We start from the raw sequence: 20,864 nt of genomic DNA, 5'->3' as shown, positions 1-20,864 counted from the left end.
AACAAGATTTGAAATTTAATTAGCTCTATCTCTGTCCAATAATGTCCAAAAACACAACAAGGTAAAGCTATACATTACATAATCTTTTTAAATGAAATTATGATATTAGATTTGGATGGTAATACTACAATATTGTATTTGCATTGGATTGACAGTGAAAGCCAACCACTTGCAACTCTTGAATTTCCTGGCTGCATTTCAGCGACTCACGTTTACTTTTAGATCAGTTATGTTTTTAAAAGCTTCACAGAAACAGAAGCGCTATCAACTGACACAGCAGCAGCTAATTGATTCACTATAGGTTATGAACAACCTCCTTTAACATCGAGCTGAAACACTCATTGTGTTAGCAATCTTCGTGTGCTACAGCACATAAAACAAAATAAATCTATTGTGGTGTCAAAGATCAGATCTTCAGCAGACTAAAAGAATGAAAATCACAACAAAATATTTTATTTTAAAAACTTTATCACCACTCTTTTACTGACAACATGCAGGGTAATTAGTAATAAAGGTAGATCCTGATGGAGAGTACATTACATATCATATATATTTAATATAAAAATCAATGTATGGAAAGGAGGCCCTCACACAATTAGCAGGCACAATATTATGATAATGTTAAAAATATGGGTTTCAAAAGTCAAAGCAAATAAAATGCATATTTACATTTCTAAACTGATATGGAGTAGTAAAATAGTGGCTGCATTGTTTAGCTGTTGGATGGCTTCATTTAAACTTTTTCTTCACTTCTTTGTTTTATTCTTTTCTTACCCATGCTCTTCTGAATTTCATGCTTTGTAATTCTTTCTATCAGGTAACTAATCAAATCTGTTTTCTTTATGCTGATCTGTAAAGAAGAGACAACAAATGCAAAGGTCTAATCTGCACCCCTCCTAAATTGCAATATCATCTTGTACTCCCAAATGCAGAACAAAAAACTAAAATATCCAAACCAACCTAGAATGAATTTCACGAGGTCCCTGTCATAAAACAGTTGATTCTTTCAAAATGGAAATTTAATATACACAAAAAGGGAAAAGAAAAGCAGTACAAATACATAACCCATAATCTGCAATTTTACTGTCTGGTGTCCAGCTAAGCAATGGACTATCTACAAGCGTCTGAAAGTACTTGTATGTTTACACTGCTCCAGCACATTTCACTTTTTCTGAATTGTATCCTCTGTTTTGCTGGCCCCCGTCTTCCACAGCATACAGTGCATCTGGAAAGTATTCACAGCGCATCACTTTTTCCACATTTTGTTATGTTACAGCCTTATTCCAAAATGGCTTAAATTCATTTTTTCCTCAGAATTCTACACACAACACCCCATAATGACAACATGAAAAAAGTTTACTTGAGATTTTTCCAAATTTATTAAAAATAAAAAACTGAGAACTGAGATGGCCTTTTAGGATAGCATGCAGCCACAGGAGGACACCCTTGAAACATAAAATTTTTTTTCAGTGCTAACCCATGTGGGCCTATGGATGAAAACTCTGCCCTAGGAATTCCTAACGGGACTTGTACGGCTGCCACTTCACAGATCTAGTGTCCTGCGTTTGAATTGCATGACAAGTTGTTGTTTCTATGTTTCACAGTGTGTGTAAGAGTCCTCCTTCACTTCTCTCACTGGTGTTCTTCCCATATCAAAAAAGGCCTGCTGGTTAGTTGGATATGCAAATCTAATTTGATTCTATGTGAGTGTGGACATGTCAGTTGGCCCTGCAATGGACTGGTGCCTTTTCCAGGGCTGTCACCAATCTTGGGCCCAGTGCTGCCATTATAGGGTTTGGACCTTAAAGTGAATTTAAGCAGTTCTGAGAATGTTATTTTCTGCTACTCATACACATTAACTGTAAAATGTTAGGCCTGACCTTATGGTAGAAGGACACCAGTGTCCCTGGATATTTTAATATGATAGAAAACAGACATTAATGTAACTGGTCAACAGAGAGGTGCGGCCAATTTACAGTAAGATAAATGGTTGCAGTTTTGGTATGTCTCAACAAAGGTCAACATCAGTTTAGCCAGCATGGATGAATTATCAGCATTGACACCTGTCACTAAATTATTATCTTCTATTTCCATTGTCCAGATGCACAACCTACTTGTTGCTAAGTTTAATTTGTTTACTTATGATTTCTGCTAACAAATTTCTTAAACTGCCCAAAGACCAAAAAGCATAGACATTTCATATGGATTATCATAGAAGTAAATGCCCCCCACCCCCATTCCAGCTTAGTTTGAGTCTAAATGTTGCTACAGCTTACAGTTAAAAGTGACTCAATTCCAATGTTGGGCTCGTCTTATGTATATACAGTATGTATGTATGTATGCATGCATCTATCTATCTACGGCATCTTGTTTGAGGGGTTTGATTTAAAACAGCAATCTGACAATGTCAGGACGTTGAACAGGACATTTGATTACATATGGCAATGTCTGTCTGCAAGAACTGTCTCAGAAATTTATACACTTGAGGCATGACATTTCAGAAAACACGTAGCAACTGAGATGTATTGGCAGGCTTCCTTTTTTCTGGATTTCACATTTCTCTAAAAAGACTAAATCTGTGTTGCATGAGTAAAAAGAAAAAAAGAAAAATAAATCACCATTTTAGCAGCAATATAAACAGACTCTCCCAGATTGAACTCTCTAATGCATCTGCCTTACGGTGATTGTGACAGCATAAATTATAATTTTACTAAGCAGACCAATAAACATATAAATTAAATTTAAGTCCCTTAAATAAAATGACTAAGGCAAGTGTATTCATAAAATTCCATTAAATCAAAGTATTAATGATTATCTTTAAACATCTACCCCTGATTACGTTTTACTATACAAGTACCAAGATATGCAAATAATTCAATATCTTCATCCCATTACTGTACGACATTTGTATTTCCAGAACATTTTTTGCTGTGTTGAGCGCTTAAATTTATTATGCTGCATCAATGTCCACTATAGTACTGTAGATCTTGAGAATTATTACTATTCTTGTTGTATTATAGACTGTACTTTTTGCCCCTTGATATTTATAGTAAGTTGGCACTAATGCCAAAAAGCATAACTGATAGTTGACAGGTACGTGTACAGTTAAGAGCAGGACATGCATGGAATGAACATAGTAAAGGCCAAAGCTTCTCTACAGAACTCACATGAAGACAAAAATAATCAAAAGCAATCTGAATGTGGCCATAAACATTCTGAACAGCACAATACCTGGGATAACATTAAGAAAAATTAAATGATTTTCTTAAAAGGGGTAAACAAATTTACACAGGGGGCAAAGATATGTTCTTAAAGAGACAAAGGTAACAGGCTTTGAACATTAAAGAAGGACTTTTTTTAATAATGAGCCTATCATGCAGCCATGAAGGGAACAGTTATGCTCCAGTTGGAGTAAGCAAAAATAAGTCATAGTGGCTTCATATTTCTAAAGCATGTAATCAAGAGAACACAATCCAAAAGTATGAATGTCTTGCTGTATGTGGACAAAGCCGTTGGATTGAAAAATGATACACATAATTATATAATGCTATGGAAAGCCCCTGAACATCAACTTGTCTGCTTACTGCCACTTGATAGTACAACATCCAGTTATTTCTTTTTAATACTACTGATACTTTAAGGAGAAAAAATAGTAAAATTACTCAAAAATGTTGGCTCATCAATACCAACCCAAAAGATGGAAAAAGTTGAAGTCTTCAGCAGTTTTTTGAGTTTCTAAAATGGCCACCTGATGTAGTGAAACCTTCCTAATCTTAGCAAAACAACTGCTTTTCTTCAAAGCAGCCTAAAAATGTTCATTTTGTAAAGAGAAATCTTTGGAATTAACAGTAGCACAGCATAAATAAATAAATTACAGCCCACAATCAGTTCAAAACAACACTCATTTTGCAGGTTGCTTCAGGATGGTATGCACTGTACAGAATATTAACATGAGAGAGTTTGAAATAGGCAACAATATCCACCTTAATAAAAGGATAAGTGGCTGTGTGTCCGTATTGTTGCTACGTCTCTGTCATTCCAACAGATGGTGCGTCACAAATATTTGTTGTACTAAAATGTATTGCATTTGTCATTCCAACAGATTGCACATCACAAGCATTTGTAGTAATACATTTTATTGCAACAAATGTTTGTGATGCACCATCTGCTGGAATGACAAATGTAGTGCATTTCATTACAAAATGCATTCTAATATGAGGTGGACCACAAATATTAATGCTGATTTCTTAGGTTTTAATCTGTCCTAGATGGGTAGCACAACTAGTAATATTAAAAGAACATACATTTATTTCCTTTCTCAATTGTGCAGCTCTTAGAAGAACTGATACAGATGGAGAGAAAATACCGAAGTAGTAACCACAGTCATACACTGATTTCTGTGCTGTAATAGACAGACCTCCAATTTAGTTACGGTCACATTTACTGTACAGCCTCGGACATGCATGATGCAGGTGCTTAACATAGCTGCATGTGAATCATTGTCATGTAAACAAGTCATATTTTCAAGAGGTGCCGAAAAAATCCATTAAACAACCTGCTTTGCAGATAATAAATGGCTCCCATAATTGATGATATTCTCAATAGGAAAATACATTCCAATATATTTTGTGCACCTGTGAAATCTGTAATGTTCATATAAATAGATTATTCAAAAACTGAAAATATTAAATAAGCAGACTAATTTGCAGACAACTAGTTACTGTTACTATTGTTACTATTTTAGACCAAGTGTATATACAGTGTCACGCATGTACAAATGGGACCACCTTCCTGGATTGGAGGAGTCAAGCAGTTCCACCCCTGGATGGCAGGAGGTCCTGTTGCTAACAGTACCTTCTCTTTCCACCACAGCTCCAACAAGATGACCTAGGATGATGACTTGCACCACCTACATCGTCCCAACTTGGCCACACCATAAAAACGAGCATCCCTCGAAAGAAGGAATTTGGACCAAAGCCATTATTGAGGACAGAGCTCCCATTGACAGATCTTTCAATAGCCAAGGCTGTACCAAGCCAATCTCACTTGAGCCGTGGGCATCATTTTTGTTGTTTTTGAGTTGTGGATTAAAAAGTTAGCCCAGTTTGTGTTGTTTTCGTTTCTGGCTAAGAAATGATTTAATGTGAAGCTATAACAAGTCAACAAGTCCAGCTAACCAGTGCAAGAATTTAATACTCTGGCTTTATTAGAATATTCAAACATATTTTGATTATTTTTAATGAACCTTCCTCTACAGGATGAGGTGAAATGGAGTTTACACACACAAACATGCAAAAATGTCCATTGGCAACAAAAGGGAGAGTGCTGCTCTCCACATGGAGGTTACAGTATTGCCATAAAGGTGAAAGGGAGTTAGCAACAAGAAAAGTTTATCCATGAAAGGGATAATCCATCCATGAAGATAACTTCCTCATATCTCTCTTACCCTGCGGCATTTTTAATGATGGCCAGGAAAAATGTTTAATCTCATGTTTTCATGGAGTTCCTGATACAACTCAGAACAACAAACAATATTAAAATGTCCATCAAAAAATCTCAAGATACTTCTGTCACATAAACTACATCGCAGTTGTCCAGTTTTAAACTCTCAAATTCCAAAACAAATGTATTTTTTTGCTAAAATCAGAATTAGTGCCGGAAAGGAAATTCATTTCAAACAGGATTGAGCTTTTGAATTGAAGCCCCGCAACTCCCCTCATTCATTAGCTCAGAGTCCTTTCAGTTGGACCATGCTTCACTTTGGGGCACTGCTCGGATTTTCTTTAGGCATTTATTTAACAATTTTAATATTTTAATATTGTTTGTAAGTGTTGACCCCCACTGGCCCTCATTAAGGACTATCATATCAAAAAACAAGTCACATTCATACTCAATGAAAGCACTAGATGTTGAGATAAGGAAGAGGATTCAAATATTTTTTTGTTTTGAGTACTAATTTAAAAGGTTTAAGGTGGATATAGAGATGGAATGTAAGTACAACTTGCATTATAAAAAGTTACTAAAGGGCATGATATCAACTGGTGTCGAAGTAAAAGGCTGTTTAGAAATTTTAAATACAGAATAAAGTTTGAAATGTTCTTTCCACAACTGCAAATAAACTTATTTTTCTGAATTATGGATCCTTAACAATTTAATTTATAATGCATTTTGAGACTGTGCCTCAAGATCATCACCAATGAAGTTAAACAAGAAACTGTAATGAACAAGATCTTCCTAAATGTCACATGAATTAACATCAATACAAAGCTTTCATCTTTGAAGGGACTGAAGTGATCTATATAAAAATATAAATAAACTATATTTTCTAAAAGGCAGATTTATAAAAGACCATGTATTTGAAGACTTAAGATAAGCACCTCTATCCTTTAACATTTAATGAATCTCTGTTTCCATTATATGCCTGTCGAGAGCCTCTTAAAGCACCATGCTACTAACAAAGGTATCAAGAGAAGGATAAGAGAGTAGTCCAACATCTGATACACTCACTCACACTAAATGTAATTTACAGACTATAGACTCTAAATGAGGAAACGAGAACATACACATGCTAAACAATAGGCTGCTTGGAATCAAGAACAGCTCTCTGGATCTGTGAGACAATGAGACAACAGCGCTAACCAAGTGTGCCAGCACCAAGATAAGCAAATCCAACACCTAATTTCATACCTATTTGGCTTAGTTGCTTTTAGGGGTTGCATAAATATTTTACAATTTCCCTTGCATAATTATTTCAGAAAAACATCTGGTCATAATCCCAAATCAACATGATCTAGCAAGTCACATACTGAGTAAGATGAAGCTGAGCAAACATTCATTATTTCAAATCCTCCTCTTTGTCTGGCAAGTACGGTGCTTAGCCGGCCATGTTGTAATTGGCAGTTACTTACCTGTCACCTTATGCTGAAATGCTGACACTTCTAAAATGCAATAAGAATTGATTTCAATGTCATCATTTAAATTAAGTGACCACTATAATGGTTTCTTCCACTGGTGGTCATTTTTTTTTAAATCAGTAAGGGGAGGCAATGGCCTAATTCTGTTGGAGATGATTATGAGCTGTTAATTTAGGTGTTATTGTGTGTAAGCATTTATATAAACCCGTTTTAAAAAATCATCCTTCATAATCTACACATTCTCCGAGAAAAGAGATTATGGTGCAGAAAAAGCTATCTTAGTAAGTCAGGGCAAACAATTTCCAAAATAAAAATGACAGCATCGAGACTACAAACTTACTCATGCATACAGCCCATCAGCAATGATTCCATAAAACAGGCATCAACAGAAATATTCCATCTGATGATACATAGTACTCTTATTAAGCACCTTCCCACTCATGTGTTAAACAGTGGTTGAGCACGAATTAACCGAGATAAGCAACGATGCTGCATTCCTGAAACATGACCTAAGAAACACTTGTCATCTTTATTGTTCATTACAGAGCTGCTCAGTACAATATGCTAACTAATCCCATTACATTAATCCATGGGAAACAACTTATTGCATGATAACAGCCTACCAGCAGAGTTTAATTTATGCAGAATTCAAATGAGGAGCAAATCAAAATAATTAATTGCAGTTTCTGTTTGATTAACTTTGCTGCAGCACTATTAATAAATGCTCTTTGAATATCTGGGCATTGGTATTTTATGAAAGTCAACCATCTTCTGTAGAATGGATTGGTGACTTATACTGAACTGATCATATCATAGTTTGACTGGCACATTCATTTAAGATAAACTAACTGCAATAAATTGGAAGTCTGATATCATTAACAATCACAGATATGTAGTTTTTACTTAGAAGACACTTTAGATTTCACCTCCCAGGACAACAGCTACAAGCTTTACTGGGTATACTTTACTTCTACACAACTGTCCAGAGCTATTAAGTTCACTTTGGTTTGTAGAAGAATAATTTTAGGGTAACATGGCATTAATCTTGGAAGAAACTGCATAAAGGGTTAATAAATGTGGGAAACAAGATAAAGGTCAAGTGAACAACAAAATGTACACTGAAATATAAGATTTGGTTTAGGAAAAATGCTGATATGGTCAAGTAAATAAAGAATGCACCAGAAGAAAAGTTGATGTAATATACAAAATATACTGAAGGATGACTAAGAAATCAGCAGATGTCCTATAACCGAGAATGGACAATTGTTATATGCACAGAAACTTCAAGGTATAAGAAGAACCAGAATACAGTGGAACCTCGGGTCACGAACATAATTTGTTCCAAAACTCTGGTCGTAACCCAATTTGGTTGTGACCCGAAGTGACCCCTATAGGATTGTATGTAAATACAATTAATCCGTTCCAGACCGTACGAACTGTATGAAAATATATATTTTTTTAAAGATTTTTAAGTACAAAAATAGTTAATTATACCACAGAGTGCACAGCGTAATAGTAAACTAAATGTAAAAACATTGCACAGAACATGCATATGTATTACATTCTTTGTGATTCTGATCTCTTCCTGAATTTTTTAATAAGTGTGATATACCTTATGATTGCCATCAAAAATAAAAACATTGCAATAAACTTCAGATAAAACCTGTAAAATCACAAAACATTACCTGAACATGTCCCCAAGACCTTTGAGCATTCCTCCTTTCTTTGTCTTATTCTTGTCCTTTTCTTTGTCTCTTTCTTGTTTCTTCTTTTCTTTTCCAGCTTTGTCTTTTTCTTTTCTCTTATCATCTTTGACTCGACTGCCATTCATCTGTTTGTCAATGGATGCAGGCCCACTGAGGGTGGCCACGTCACTGGCCGTAGAAACAGACTCTCTTCCTGATCTTGAGCTTTCTTCTGTGTCCTCTTCCACTGAGAAGGTTAAGACAAACACCAAAGTGAGTTGTGGCAACACAGGGCCTAAGTAACAGAGATGAGACTTAGAGGTGGAAAAAGTACAAAAAGATTTACTTAAGGAGAAGGATTACTGTGTTGACAGAATAAGCAATATATACATAGCAAGGAAACAGATTTTATTTATCAAAAGATATATTAATAATATATGAATACATTCCATGCAAAAGTCTGGACACCCCTGGCCAAAATACATATTTTGTTGACATTTAGGCCTTGTTCACACGGGCATTAAAATCGAGCGTTTTTTTTGCGTTCGTAGCGTCCGGTGAGCGCGGATCAAGCGCCGAGTGTTTTCTACGTAGGAGTCAATGAGAGTGTTCACACGGGCTTTGGTGACGTCGCGTTTGTCCGCAGCGCTTATACGGCATCAAAAACGCGTTGCATGCAGCTTTTCTTGGCGCTCAAAACCCAACGAACGCAAGGAAACCGCTTCTAGTTCGTTTTCTGCGCGTTTATGTTACGCTTCGGAGGAGGGGGGGGAGACATTTCAGTGTATAACACCGGTGTAAGCGCACACTCGACTACTGTTTCCTTACCTCAAAGTGACAAGTAGTCTCTTCGGGGCTAACACCAAGTCGCATATTGGTTGATCGGCGTGCAATGTGGCATTGCACCAGCTGCAGCAGACAATCAAAAGTGGAAACCGACATCCGACAGTAATTAAAAAACTTGCGCAGAAATTTTCACATTTCTTCATAAAGCACAAAAAAACTTCCTTTAACCCGACGTTGTGCAGTCAGAGGATGAACCCAGGAGCGGCGGAGATTTTTTCTCTCCCTACGTCGCCGTATTACGAGTATTTTTAAAACAAGACATCTAACATAGCAAAATGGACCATATTGAAAGGAGGCACCTCAAATAAAACGACAAGGGCTTTCATATCCAGTTCCTGACACTGCCTCCACAGGTTAACACACAAAGTACAATTTGGGCTGCAGGCTGGCGTTAGATAGAGACAAACGAACGCAGGTGTACAAGTCAATCGATCGCCACCACAAAATGCAACATAAACGTCTAGGACGTTCAGAGCAAGTTCGTTTATCCAAAAACTTAACGCCCGTGTGAACAAGGCCTAAAACTTAAAAAAAAAAAAAAACTAAATAGTAAATAGAACTTTGACAGCAAAAAACTAAAAATAGAAGAAATTTAGCGAAAATATAATGTAGGATTACAATTTATTTCATAAACTAAAATAGGTTAAAAAAAAAAAAAAGTAAAAGTGCCATCTGCAAAAGTTTGAGCCTCAGTATAATATACTGAGATGTTCCCACTTACAGAGGCAGAGAGAGTAACAAGAGCAGATGTAATTCATCACTTTAGTGTAAAATAACACTATGAATGGTTGTATGAGAATCAAAACTATTATTAAACACAACTACAGGTCTTCAATGGATGGGTGGTGAATAATTTCACCTCTTCCATATTTGTTCAGAAACCCCTGAAGATAAACACTTAATTTTTTTTCTAAAAAGAAAATGGATTTCATATTATTAAAATAACCAGATATGAACAACTGCTTCAGTGCTGATACCAAGATGTTATATCTTACTCACAGAATGGCAGGAACCTCCACAGAATCCTGAAATATTTTCCCACTGTAATTTGTGGAAATTAAATCTAATGTGTATTTTGTTCTGCTTCTACTTATTATCCCAGAACGAATGCAATGTCAGATATTTCTTTTTGAACATCTGTGTTTTTGCTTTAAAAAAGGAACTAGTATTTCACGATTCTTTGATCAAATACAAAAACTAAAGTTCACATATAGTAGCCATGACTTGTGGTCAAGTCTCCAGTGTTCTCAGTCGTTTTCAATCGTATTACTTTAATGTAATAGAGGGATTAATAAACTGAAATTAAATAACAGGTAAAACTGCTGCAAAAAGTGGCTGTTTGGTGAAGTTCGAAAAAAAATGCACCCCACCCTCCCCCTTTTAATTTAAAGCTGCTTATACAGTAAAATGGTTATTGGACATTGGTCAACTTCTTCCATTTTGTCTTTATCTATATCCTTCTACAAAGACTTCAAGATTGCAGACACCCCTGTACCACAAAAGTTGCATTCTGAACATAAGAATCATATCCAAATTGAGATCTATCGGAATCGGGATTTCAAATAGAATAGAAGAATCTGATTTCATGTGTCAATTTGTCAAGAATGTGGAAGGATGGAGAAATGTCTAACATCATGACAAATATGTCAGCTGGTTTCATGGTACAAATAAAGACAGCCTTACAGCAGACACCTGTGCACAGTGCAGTGCCTTGTCAAATGACAGCACACCATGGTGGTGAAATTCCATAGATACAGATAAACCCCACAAACCACATAAGCACTTTATACTCTAATAAACTGGTGTTTACAAGTAGTGTACGGTCATGAAGACAAATTCATTACAATAATGGTCAGGGTGTATAAAGTTGGTCCTTCCACAGAAACCGATTGGGCACCCCAGAAAATTTTTTTTCTTGGTTAAGATCATAGGTTTGGGAGCAAAAAAATAAACCTCTATTTCTTTAAAACTAACCACAACTAAGAAGCTAAACTTTTTTTTTTTTTAAGTATATTGTTAAATATGCAGAGAAAAACTCTCTAGATGGACAGCTGACGTGTTGGGCAATATCTTTTGTTTAACAGAATAAACAGTTTTCTTCTTACCACTGGCATGGTCACTAGAGCCCAGGTACACTCATTATATTACAATGATTTAATTAAGCCTTTCTAGATAATTTTATCATTTACTACAAAACATGAAGGCATACTTAATGTTCTATTTAAAAACTACTGTAATGAAATTTCCTACACTGTCTAATGACGCTTAAATATTTTAAATAGCTATTTTCTTTCACCTATAAAAATAAGCTGTTTTTGAAAGACAATTGCTCTCCTTTCTCATATCAATGGGTGCACATTTGAAACAATAATGTATGCCGAACAATCAGGGAAAACTATTGCACTTTAAGCTGCATTAATGTAGTGTAAGGTACCACTTTCATTTGAATAGGACCTCATTATGAGGGATATGTGAGGTTGATGAGCAGTACTTAATGTTCTGAACATGAAAGGAAAGTGTTTTGATTAATGCTGATTGGAAGACATATTTTTTGTGGCTTTTAAAATTATGTACGCACACTACAACCCTATTGTACCTGCAGTGCTGATATACATGATAGGTTTTGCCTTGAGAACTTCTGTATGTTAAGGGCAATTCCCAGCATTTGTTACAACAGACAACACATTTCTTTTCAACTTTTTGCATGTTTAACTGAAAAATCAAATATCAATGTGAACTATTACTTTTATGAATGTGTAAAAATTCTAAAAATGTTTGTGACAATACATGTTTCTATATATTTTCTCTCCAACCAGATATTTCAGTGATAATGTATCTTCAAAATTTGAGACATTCCTTAACGTCAAGTGTCTTCAATACAGTATGCCCTTTACTGATGCAGTCCAAAGGTAGTTACTGGTAAGGGACTGACGTAGATAATAGGGATTTATGTGTACTTACTATTGCTGCTGGGGGAAAAATATTCCAAAGTTTTAAGTTAATTCTTGGTTTTTGTCACTGCTAATGTGTTTCAAAAATAGCAATCACCACAAAACAGCTAGACCAGGAACCAAGACAGCTAAAACAAATTTTGTTTGCAGCAACATATACACAAGTAGGTCTTTAAATTAAAATGAGAATGAATAACCCATGGAAACATGTAAGAGGCAAATAAAGAAACATCCCTAGGAAGGAAGGGATGCATGTCAAATGATGAGAGCTGAACCTCTGAAAGTCACAGACTGGCACTCCTGTCTATCACAGGCACAGTAAGACTGAGTCTAAGTGTACAAAAGCTGGAAGCAGAATTCATCAGGGGTATCAGCCAGGAATGCAGCAATGTTATGTTCCTTTACAGGTAAATGATCTTATGAATCAAAAGTGGGTACTGGAAGAAACGAGGAGGACTTGGAAACCTCTACTTCCGACTGTATCAACTGTGCTCAGCAGAGAGTGGGCAACCAGCTGGCCTAGGTCATTCTGATTTTCATGATGCAGAACCTGATTAACATCAGACCTACTATTTGATTTGCTCGTTTCTGTTTTCTGACTGTGGCCCCCCCAGAGGTTCTTTTTTCTCCTATGGTTATCGTAGGAGTTTTCCTCTCCATCGCATCAGCTGGTCAAAAATTCACATTCAGGAATCAAGAACTTCATCTACATCCTAAATCAACTGAAACCGCTTTGGACTGTTTTATTTGCTTTTGTATCTTTTCATTGACTTTAAAAACATCAAACTGTTTCTACTAAATTGGTTGTCTAGGTAAAATGTAGATGCATACTATATTTATTTATTTTTAAACAGTATATATTAATTAGAACTGGTTGTTCTATTGGCAACCTTAATATATAGATGTATAAATATTTTAATTAGAACACCTTTTTGCTGATAAGAGTGAAGGTTTGCTTTACATTTTAGTGGCAAAATTTTGCTTAACAATACCTGGTTGATTTTGTATTTGGTATACTTATTACATTTATTAGACATTATCATAATATTAATTAAGGATAATAATCCAAGTAAATGTGGTAAATCTTTGTTTTTGTTAATTAATTTGTGGGAACCACCTTAAGTTGCATGTAAATGTATGGTAAGGTGCTATATAAATAAAGTTAGTATTATTATTTATATTAAAAGTGGGTAGAAGTTGACTTGGTGGCAGTTAATTTGCAGCCTTCAGTTAACAGAATGCTCCTGTACTGGTTATAATTGGTTATAACTGGTTAACATTACTCAGAATCTCTGATATGCAGCAGACTTCTCATTCTACACAACTGAGTGTTTCACAATTGCCAGCATTTCACTTATATAGTCTCAGTGGCTCTGGGCGGCACAGCATGTAACTCTGAGCTTTAACATGTCTTTATTTTTAATGATCAGGAAGTGATCATTTTTTAAGCCCGCTCTTACAATTGCAAGCAGTTGAATTAATCAAAGCTTTGGTTCTTTGTGCAGATTGACAGGTTGATAAAAAAAAGATGTTATAACATTCTGAAGTTTTAAGTCATGTAATTTTACTGTATTTAAAGTGAACATTGCATTTGTTCTAATTGAAAATCTAGTGCCATTTGGAATGAGAACTGCTTTAATTTGTTTTTGCTACCAATAGTTTGCAGTTTAAAAGGGTATCTACTGGGTATTGCTGGTGTTTATGATCTTAAAAATATACTCTGCAAAATTTCCTAGAATATCCTAGAATCAAAGCAATATTAAGATAGCGGATATTAATGAGCAATTTAGCCATCTATATAGACATATTTTGGTCTCATTTATGGTTTTCTATTAAGTCCCATTAATTATTTTTATTTTTAATGCATAGAGGCAAACCAACGGTTTAAGGAAGAAAATGCAACATGATCTTCTGGATAAGTGGGTATAAAAAATGGATTAATGCAAAAATGTTATTATTATTAACCAATTGGCAACATAATATTGGCAGTCACTGGCAAAGCACACACACTGCAGCACCCTAGAGATGGTACATATTTTTTAAAACAAACCAGTAATACAAGCTTTAATTGCTTTGCAAAGCTAATCCACTCCTGACAACCCCTCAATTAGGTGAGTCTTTTGAAGCGCAAGCATGTAATGATTACTCATTTAAATGGAAAGAACTTTTAAGCATTTCCTGGCACCCAAAAAATTATCCTCATTTTTTCCTCAAAATCACCAACATACATGACAGCATTCTAGGCACACTCTATTTCGCAAAGACGGGTAGGTGTTTGAACTAGAAAACCATCTCACACTCACTAAACACTGCTAGGAAAAGTCTGCATCACTGAGGTAAATAAGATTAAAAGTGGGATTAAATAGCTTTCTTTGTATGCCTGAATTTTAAGTAGCTGAGTTACCCATCTTTGATGGGTAGATGTATTTCAACAACTGTAGAAGAATAAACAAAATGTGACCATTTCATAAAGGCCTATTCCAATTTATAATGCATATTGATAATATATTCACATAAATGTTACAAATAAATTGAATTAATAAATATTAAAGTAATCTGAGGTGAATATATCAGGTGGTAAGCGATTGCTTCTTTATAAACATCATTATTTGTTGTATTTCGGGCACCGCATAGAAGCAAAGACCCATTTAAAGCTGCACCTGACAGAAACAATCTGTTCTTAAATCAATGCCTGCAATTTTCAGTGTCTGACCTTGTGATTTGTTTATGGTCATAGAAAGAAATAGGAAACAAATAAAAATTGCAGACGTTTAAAAAAAGAACAGAAAATTATTGGGTCAGTGGTATTCTTGGGATGAAAACAATTTGGCCTGTTCTGTCACCTGTCCATACTTCAGCCTCTATTATGTGGCTGATGAGCGCTACAACTTTCAATGTATGGTTTCAAATGGTTGTTTTGATGTCCTTGGCTTTCAAAATCCTGCACTTTCTTCTGGCATCAGCAAATCTTGGATTTAAATTGGTTCTCTTTCTAGAAGGCATATTATTTGAAAATGAATGAAAAAAAAAAAAGAAAATAGAAATAGCAACTTCATTTCACAGGACATGAATGGTTAGATCTGACAGTGTGTACCCTCAATGAAAATGTTTACTGTCAAAGTCTGCGAGTTAGCCCCCAGGGGCAGTACGGAGGAAATTTGTACACTGCTTTTCAAGTGGGTCTACCTTTAATTTATCCCTAAACTTTCATGATAATTTAGTTGTATGCATCCTTGATTTGGGACTGAAAATGTAAAAAAAATAAAAAATAAAAAATGTCACAAAGCAAAATGCTCAAAGAAGCTGCCCTGAGACCAAAGTAGCCTATACAGTGACAATATATTTACTAAATTTCATATAAATCGATAGAAGCGTTCTCAAGCAATGTCCAGACATGCAGATATAAAGACAGAAACTCTAAACTCTACTTATATAACTTTGTGAAAGGCTTGTTTTTTAAATTATTTGACTGTTACATAGCTAAGAGTTACTCCGTTACTCGAATATCAGGTAACATTAACGTTTCAGATGGAGTATGCCCACTGCTTTCTTTGAAGCAGACGTTTACTGTTGTTTTTTATCTGCCTGACTTCATTTCACTTTTCATACACTCTTATGCTTTTGCACTTAGGCTATAAATGTGCACTCCATCCACACTCATTATGTCCTTCTTGGTAGTCCACCCTTCCATCACCACTACCAAAAATAGTCATGCTGCTCTTTATTTGTTAGTTGGTCTTCAATATACACAACAAAAAGAATGTTAGGGAACGTAAATGGTGCTGCCTTTTTTTTTTTTTAAACATAACTGAACTAACCAGATTAAGAAACTGCTACCTCTTTTACTCTGAGTTCTGCATATTCAAGTGGTTGCTCGGGACTCAATAATGAGGTTTATAGTGGTGTTGGTAAAGTTTGCAACAATAGTACTGGCCTAAAAGCCACTCAGATTAATGTTTTCTTAAACCCGCAATGCCACAGCACCTTTGGCATCTTTATATCAAAGTATTTTAAGGTACAATCACGTTCTTTTGCAAAGTCAACATTGAAACAAAGAATCTTTAATCAGTAAGTGAGATATTTTGGGAATTTCAGGCAAGTGCTGAAAATCTTGGTTATCTAGTGAAAGGCCAAAAGCCTGCCAGGCTGCTCCAACATGTTTGTGAGGCGGTTGGCTTGAGTTAGACCTTGCAAACCACTACTCCAAGAGGACATAGAGGGCAGCTTTACAAAGACTCTGAAGTGCTAAAATAAATTAGCTGCTTCATCTTTATAGACTACTGCTAGAGAGAGCGTGAAGGTGTTACATTGAGTACTACTCTGCAATACTGAACTTTCAGTCTACACCCCTTCCCCCTGTGGACTGGATTCTCACTTTATCATTAGCTGCAAGTTCAGATAAAGCATTAGCACTCCAAACAGCCCAATGTTATTTATATAACATGCTGCAAGAATGTTTGCTTTGAAGAAACTGTTTTCGTCTCCAGATGATCTGAAGTGGGGCAGTTCAAATTCCCTGCCTGATAATTTATGAGTTTTATGTTGTTGCACGCTTTATTCCAGTGGGGCTGAAACACAACAGAACAGGGAGGCACTCCTCTACAGATTTCATTGCACCACAGTTGCTGCAATTATGAACTGCAACTACAGGTCCTATATTCAAGGCCATAAATAAAAAATGCTGTCTTTTGTAAATACAGTATGCCAAAAGTAAGCAGTGCAAGGTCCGGCCTCACCAGAGACCATCTTGAGAACCAAAGCTGCCTCTGAGTGTCACTGGGAAATTAACTACCTTCCAGACACCCAGCTGTAATAAAACAAAGCAATTTCAACATGGCTGTCAAGCAGCTAATTCTAATTAATGCAGCTCTGATTACATGTTTAAATAAGCAATAAATTAAAGCCGAGTTCTTAATTGCTGACTAGTTATCAGCTATAAAGCAGCCATTTTTACAGGTTCTCATGAGGTATTTCTCTTCTTTTAACTTGGAAGTGGTTAGGTCATTATAGGTAATGCTCACTGACCAAAGAGGGAGACAGCACTGGATTCAGTAAGGGTCTCCACCAAAAAAAATTAATGAAAGAATGAGACACCTTTAAGGTTCTTTTGTGCATCTCTAGTGAAAGATGAAAATGAAACAAAAAGATGGAGGTTAGTAGAAACTGAACTCGATTTGTTCTTAATTTTACTTCTTGTAAAAATTGATTGATTTGTATGGAATGATTGCAATAAAATTAATAAAATTAAAAAAAAAAAAAAAGAAACTGAACTCATAAGCCCAATGTATGCTGGCCTGACCACATTAGGAGTTACTGTCACTTCATAGCACATGCCAACATAAATTCAAAGACAAGCCTTCCATGTGCAACTACATCAGACAATTAAAATACAGAAAAGATTAGACAACACTGCTAATTTCTTCTGCTTCTAATGATTTAGTCTCAAATAACACGCTGGAGATACTAATCTTGACTCTCTTGGGGCGTCTGGAGAGTGTAAGCACAAGTGCTTGGTATGTTATGATTAAAGTCTGACGAAGTTGCAATCTCTTGCCTCTCACTCAGTGCAAAGGTTTGTAAATTTACTTTCAAATCATTCACTTTCACTTTATTAAATTATATAATGCGAGAAGCTAAAAGAGACTGACATATATAGTAACTGGTACAAAATGTTACACTTTACTTTATCTTTATTCTTCTCTTGAATTACTACTATATACAGTATACTGGCCTTTGTCACCAGAAGGCAGCATTCTAAAATACAATAAATTAAAAGAAACAGTAAATCTCAGTAAATAGTCTGTAGTGGTGGCTGAAAAAAATTTTGAATATTATATTTTTGTTGAGAAAGGACATAAAGCTTCTGAAAGAACAGGACTCAAAGGTGACCAACACTGAATAACAGCAATAAAACTATATAAATCATCCTTCCATAAAACCTCAAATTACTCATGTTGCATAATTCATGTGTCAGGTCATCCATATGTATCCTCACAGCGTGTAAAACACATGCACTTTTGGTTAACTAAGTAACTCCAGAAAGTAAAAGCAGTCCACAAACAGGAAGTCCATCACATGAAGTTGTACTTTTGAATTGAAAACTCACCTCTCCCACTCATTCATGGTCTTCCTGTTTGTGGAACACTTTCATTTTCCAGAGCTATTAATTTAACAATACATTAACAAAAAATACACGCGTTTTGCATGTTGTGAGCTTATGACTGGATGACTTGACAAGTGGATTATGTGATTGATTTTCTCATGGATGTTTTATATTGTTGGCTATTATCCAGTGTTGGTCACCACTGGGCCACATTCTATCAGAAGCGTTGTGTCTTTTTCAACGAAAACACAAGGTCCAAATTTTTTCTCAGCCACTACTACAAACTACATATTGAATCAAACATAAAAAATACATTTTTGGTGGAATATTTTTTTAAGCAAGACAAGTCGGATTTAGCAATACATATTTTGCTCCATTTTACCAGAAGAAAAGAGCTGGCAGCACAGGGGAAGCCACTAGGAAAAAGGTTGGCGATCTGAGATGTTTGAAAACCTACTATGTGCTTTTTGTAGGAAGGGCCTGACAGGGTGTCAGAAAGGACATCCCACTGAGCTCAGATGAAAGAGTGAGTGAATTGCTCCTTTCAGTCACGTGACTCCAGCATTGCGTGGAAGAGCAACGGAAAAGAAAAACGATAGCGTGTTTTCCTCGAAACAAACATGAAATTTCACAGCAATATTGGTTTATAGACTGTATGTGGAAAGAGTGCCAACCTAGATACACGTGAAAAAGGCCATGGTGGTCACAGTCACTGGCTGATTTCAACTTGTGTTGTCATGCAGATAATATGCTCATTATTACTCTGTATGTCATATTCTAAAACCTTAGCAGCTGGAGTAATTACAAATCTACTACATTTTGATATATTTTCTGACATCTGCTTTCCAAAAGCAAACTTCTGTCTCTTATTAAATGAATAATATTACTTATATAATATTCAATGAAAAAAAAGTGGTGGTTCCAGAGGAATTTATAAAGAAAGTCATAGTCATCTATCTGGCCCTGTGCCAGAGGTGGAGAGTTAAATGTATAAGCATGGGAAGGAGTGAAACAATTAACTTAATTGAGCTAATCTAGGAAAGGCAAGATGAAAATAAAAATAAGCTCAAATAAATTAGGTGACACAGGCTTCTTTACCACCGGTCTTCTTTTTCAGAAAATGGATCTATGACAGTTCTCTGAAAGCCATCACTCACAAGGAGTTTTGTTTTTTAAATGAAACCCTGTCACCAATCATTTGCCATTTTTATGAAGGAAATCTTGATTTCATTAAAAAGTATAGCTCCTGCATTAATGCTGCTGCTTATCAGTCAACACTTTACTATTAACCTTGCTGACTATGCGGTCAGGTCTGTTTTAAAAGTAAATTGAAATAAAATGTAATTTGAATATCATAGGTAAAAATGCAATAAACTGAAATGCGAAAATCGTTTTCAGTAATAGCAGCAGAATACATTTCATTATGCTTTCCCCAGATAAGTGAGGAAGCTGATTAAAAAAGTAACTGAGATGGCACTGCTACATTAGTTGGCAAAGTCTAACTTAAAAATAGGTCTCTCTTATTTGAATGGCAGTGCACATTTTGAAAATAACAATCTAATAAACATCAAGGCCCTGATAATTAACAATAAACGTGGACACTTTTTTTTTTTTGGTTTAACGAAATAATATATTTTTCAAACTTTTGATATTAAAATTCTTCATGAGCTACTGGCAAATTTAGCTCCAACTCTTTTTTTCTGTATATATTAACATAAGAAGTCTCACTTTACAAAGTTTTTATAAATGTGAAGAGAAATAACTCCTGCGATATTCTGTACCGCACAGCTGTCACCAGACCTCTTTGTTTTTGAGTCTTTGCTGCATAAGTAAAATTAATTTTGAGCTCGAGACATGCGGATGCATGTGAACGTGATGAGAGATTTGTTTTAACAGGCTGCACAAAAACTACAGTGCAACAAAAATACACTTAAGACTACCAATCAGGATACCAAATATCAAATTTGACAGTACAGAATGGTGCACATATTACAGAAGTGTGATGCATATATACATACGGTATTTAATTAGAATATTTTGGCCAAGGTGAAAGAAGAAATAATTTATCTTGTTACTAATCTTGATCCATTGGATACTGCATATGAACAATGTGGGCATAAGGACATTTCACAAACTAAAAATAGGTGCTTGTTGGCACCATATGCTGACATCGCTCTGTTTAAGTGTACATAAACTTCATGAGGTGATCATTAACAATACTGTAAGATTTACATAAATACATTCACACTTCTTCAGAAAAAAGAGTTCATAACTTACTATACCAAACAAGAATTTATCAATAAATTCTGGAAAACGAAGCTGGCAATGATAAAGAATATTTTTCAAAATGTCAGTGGAAGTCTTG

At 35.4% G+C, this 20,864-nt stretch overlaps 1 protein-coding gene across 5 annotated transcripts in view; it reads right to left on the bottom strand.

Moving 5' to 3' along the window:
- The window catches only part of pard3aa (par-3 family cell polarity regulator alpha, a), a 900,153-nt gene that overhangs the window by 245,683 nt on the left and 633,606 nt on the right, over window positions 1–20,864 (bottom strand). For all 5 annotated transcript variants that reach the window (XM_039753567.1, XM_039753563.1, XM_039753564.1 and 2 more), the window contains one exon: window positions 8,600–8,846. In XM_039753567.1, coding sequence (XP_039609501.1) covers window positions 8,600–8,846 — 247 coding nt within the window. The remainder of the gene's footprint in view (window positions 1–8,599; window positions 8,847–20,864) is intronic.

The sequence above is a fragment of the Polypterus senegalus genome, chromosome 5 (genome assembly GCF_016835505.1).
Source record: "Polypterus senegalus isolate Bchr_013 chromosome 5, ASM1683550v1, whole genome shotgun sequence".
Lineage (NCBI taxonomy): Eukaryota > Metazoa > Chordata > Cladistia > Polypteriformes > Polypteridae > Polypterus > Polypterus senegalus.
The sequence above is the reverse complement of the archived record's forward strand: the minus strand, read 5'-3'. Positions and strand labels throughout refer to the sequence as shown.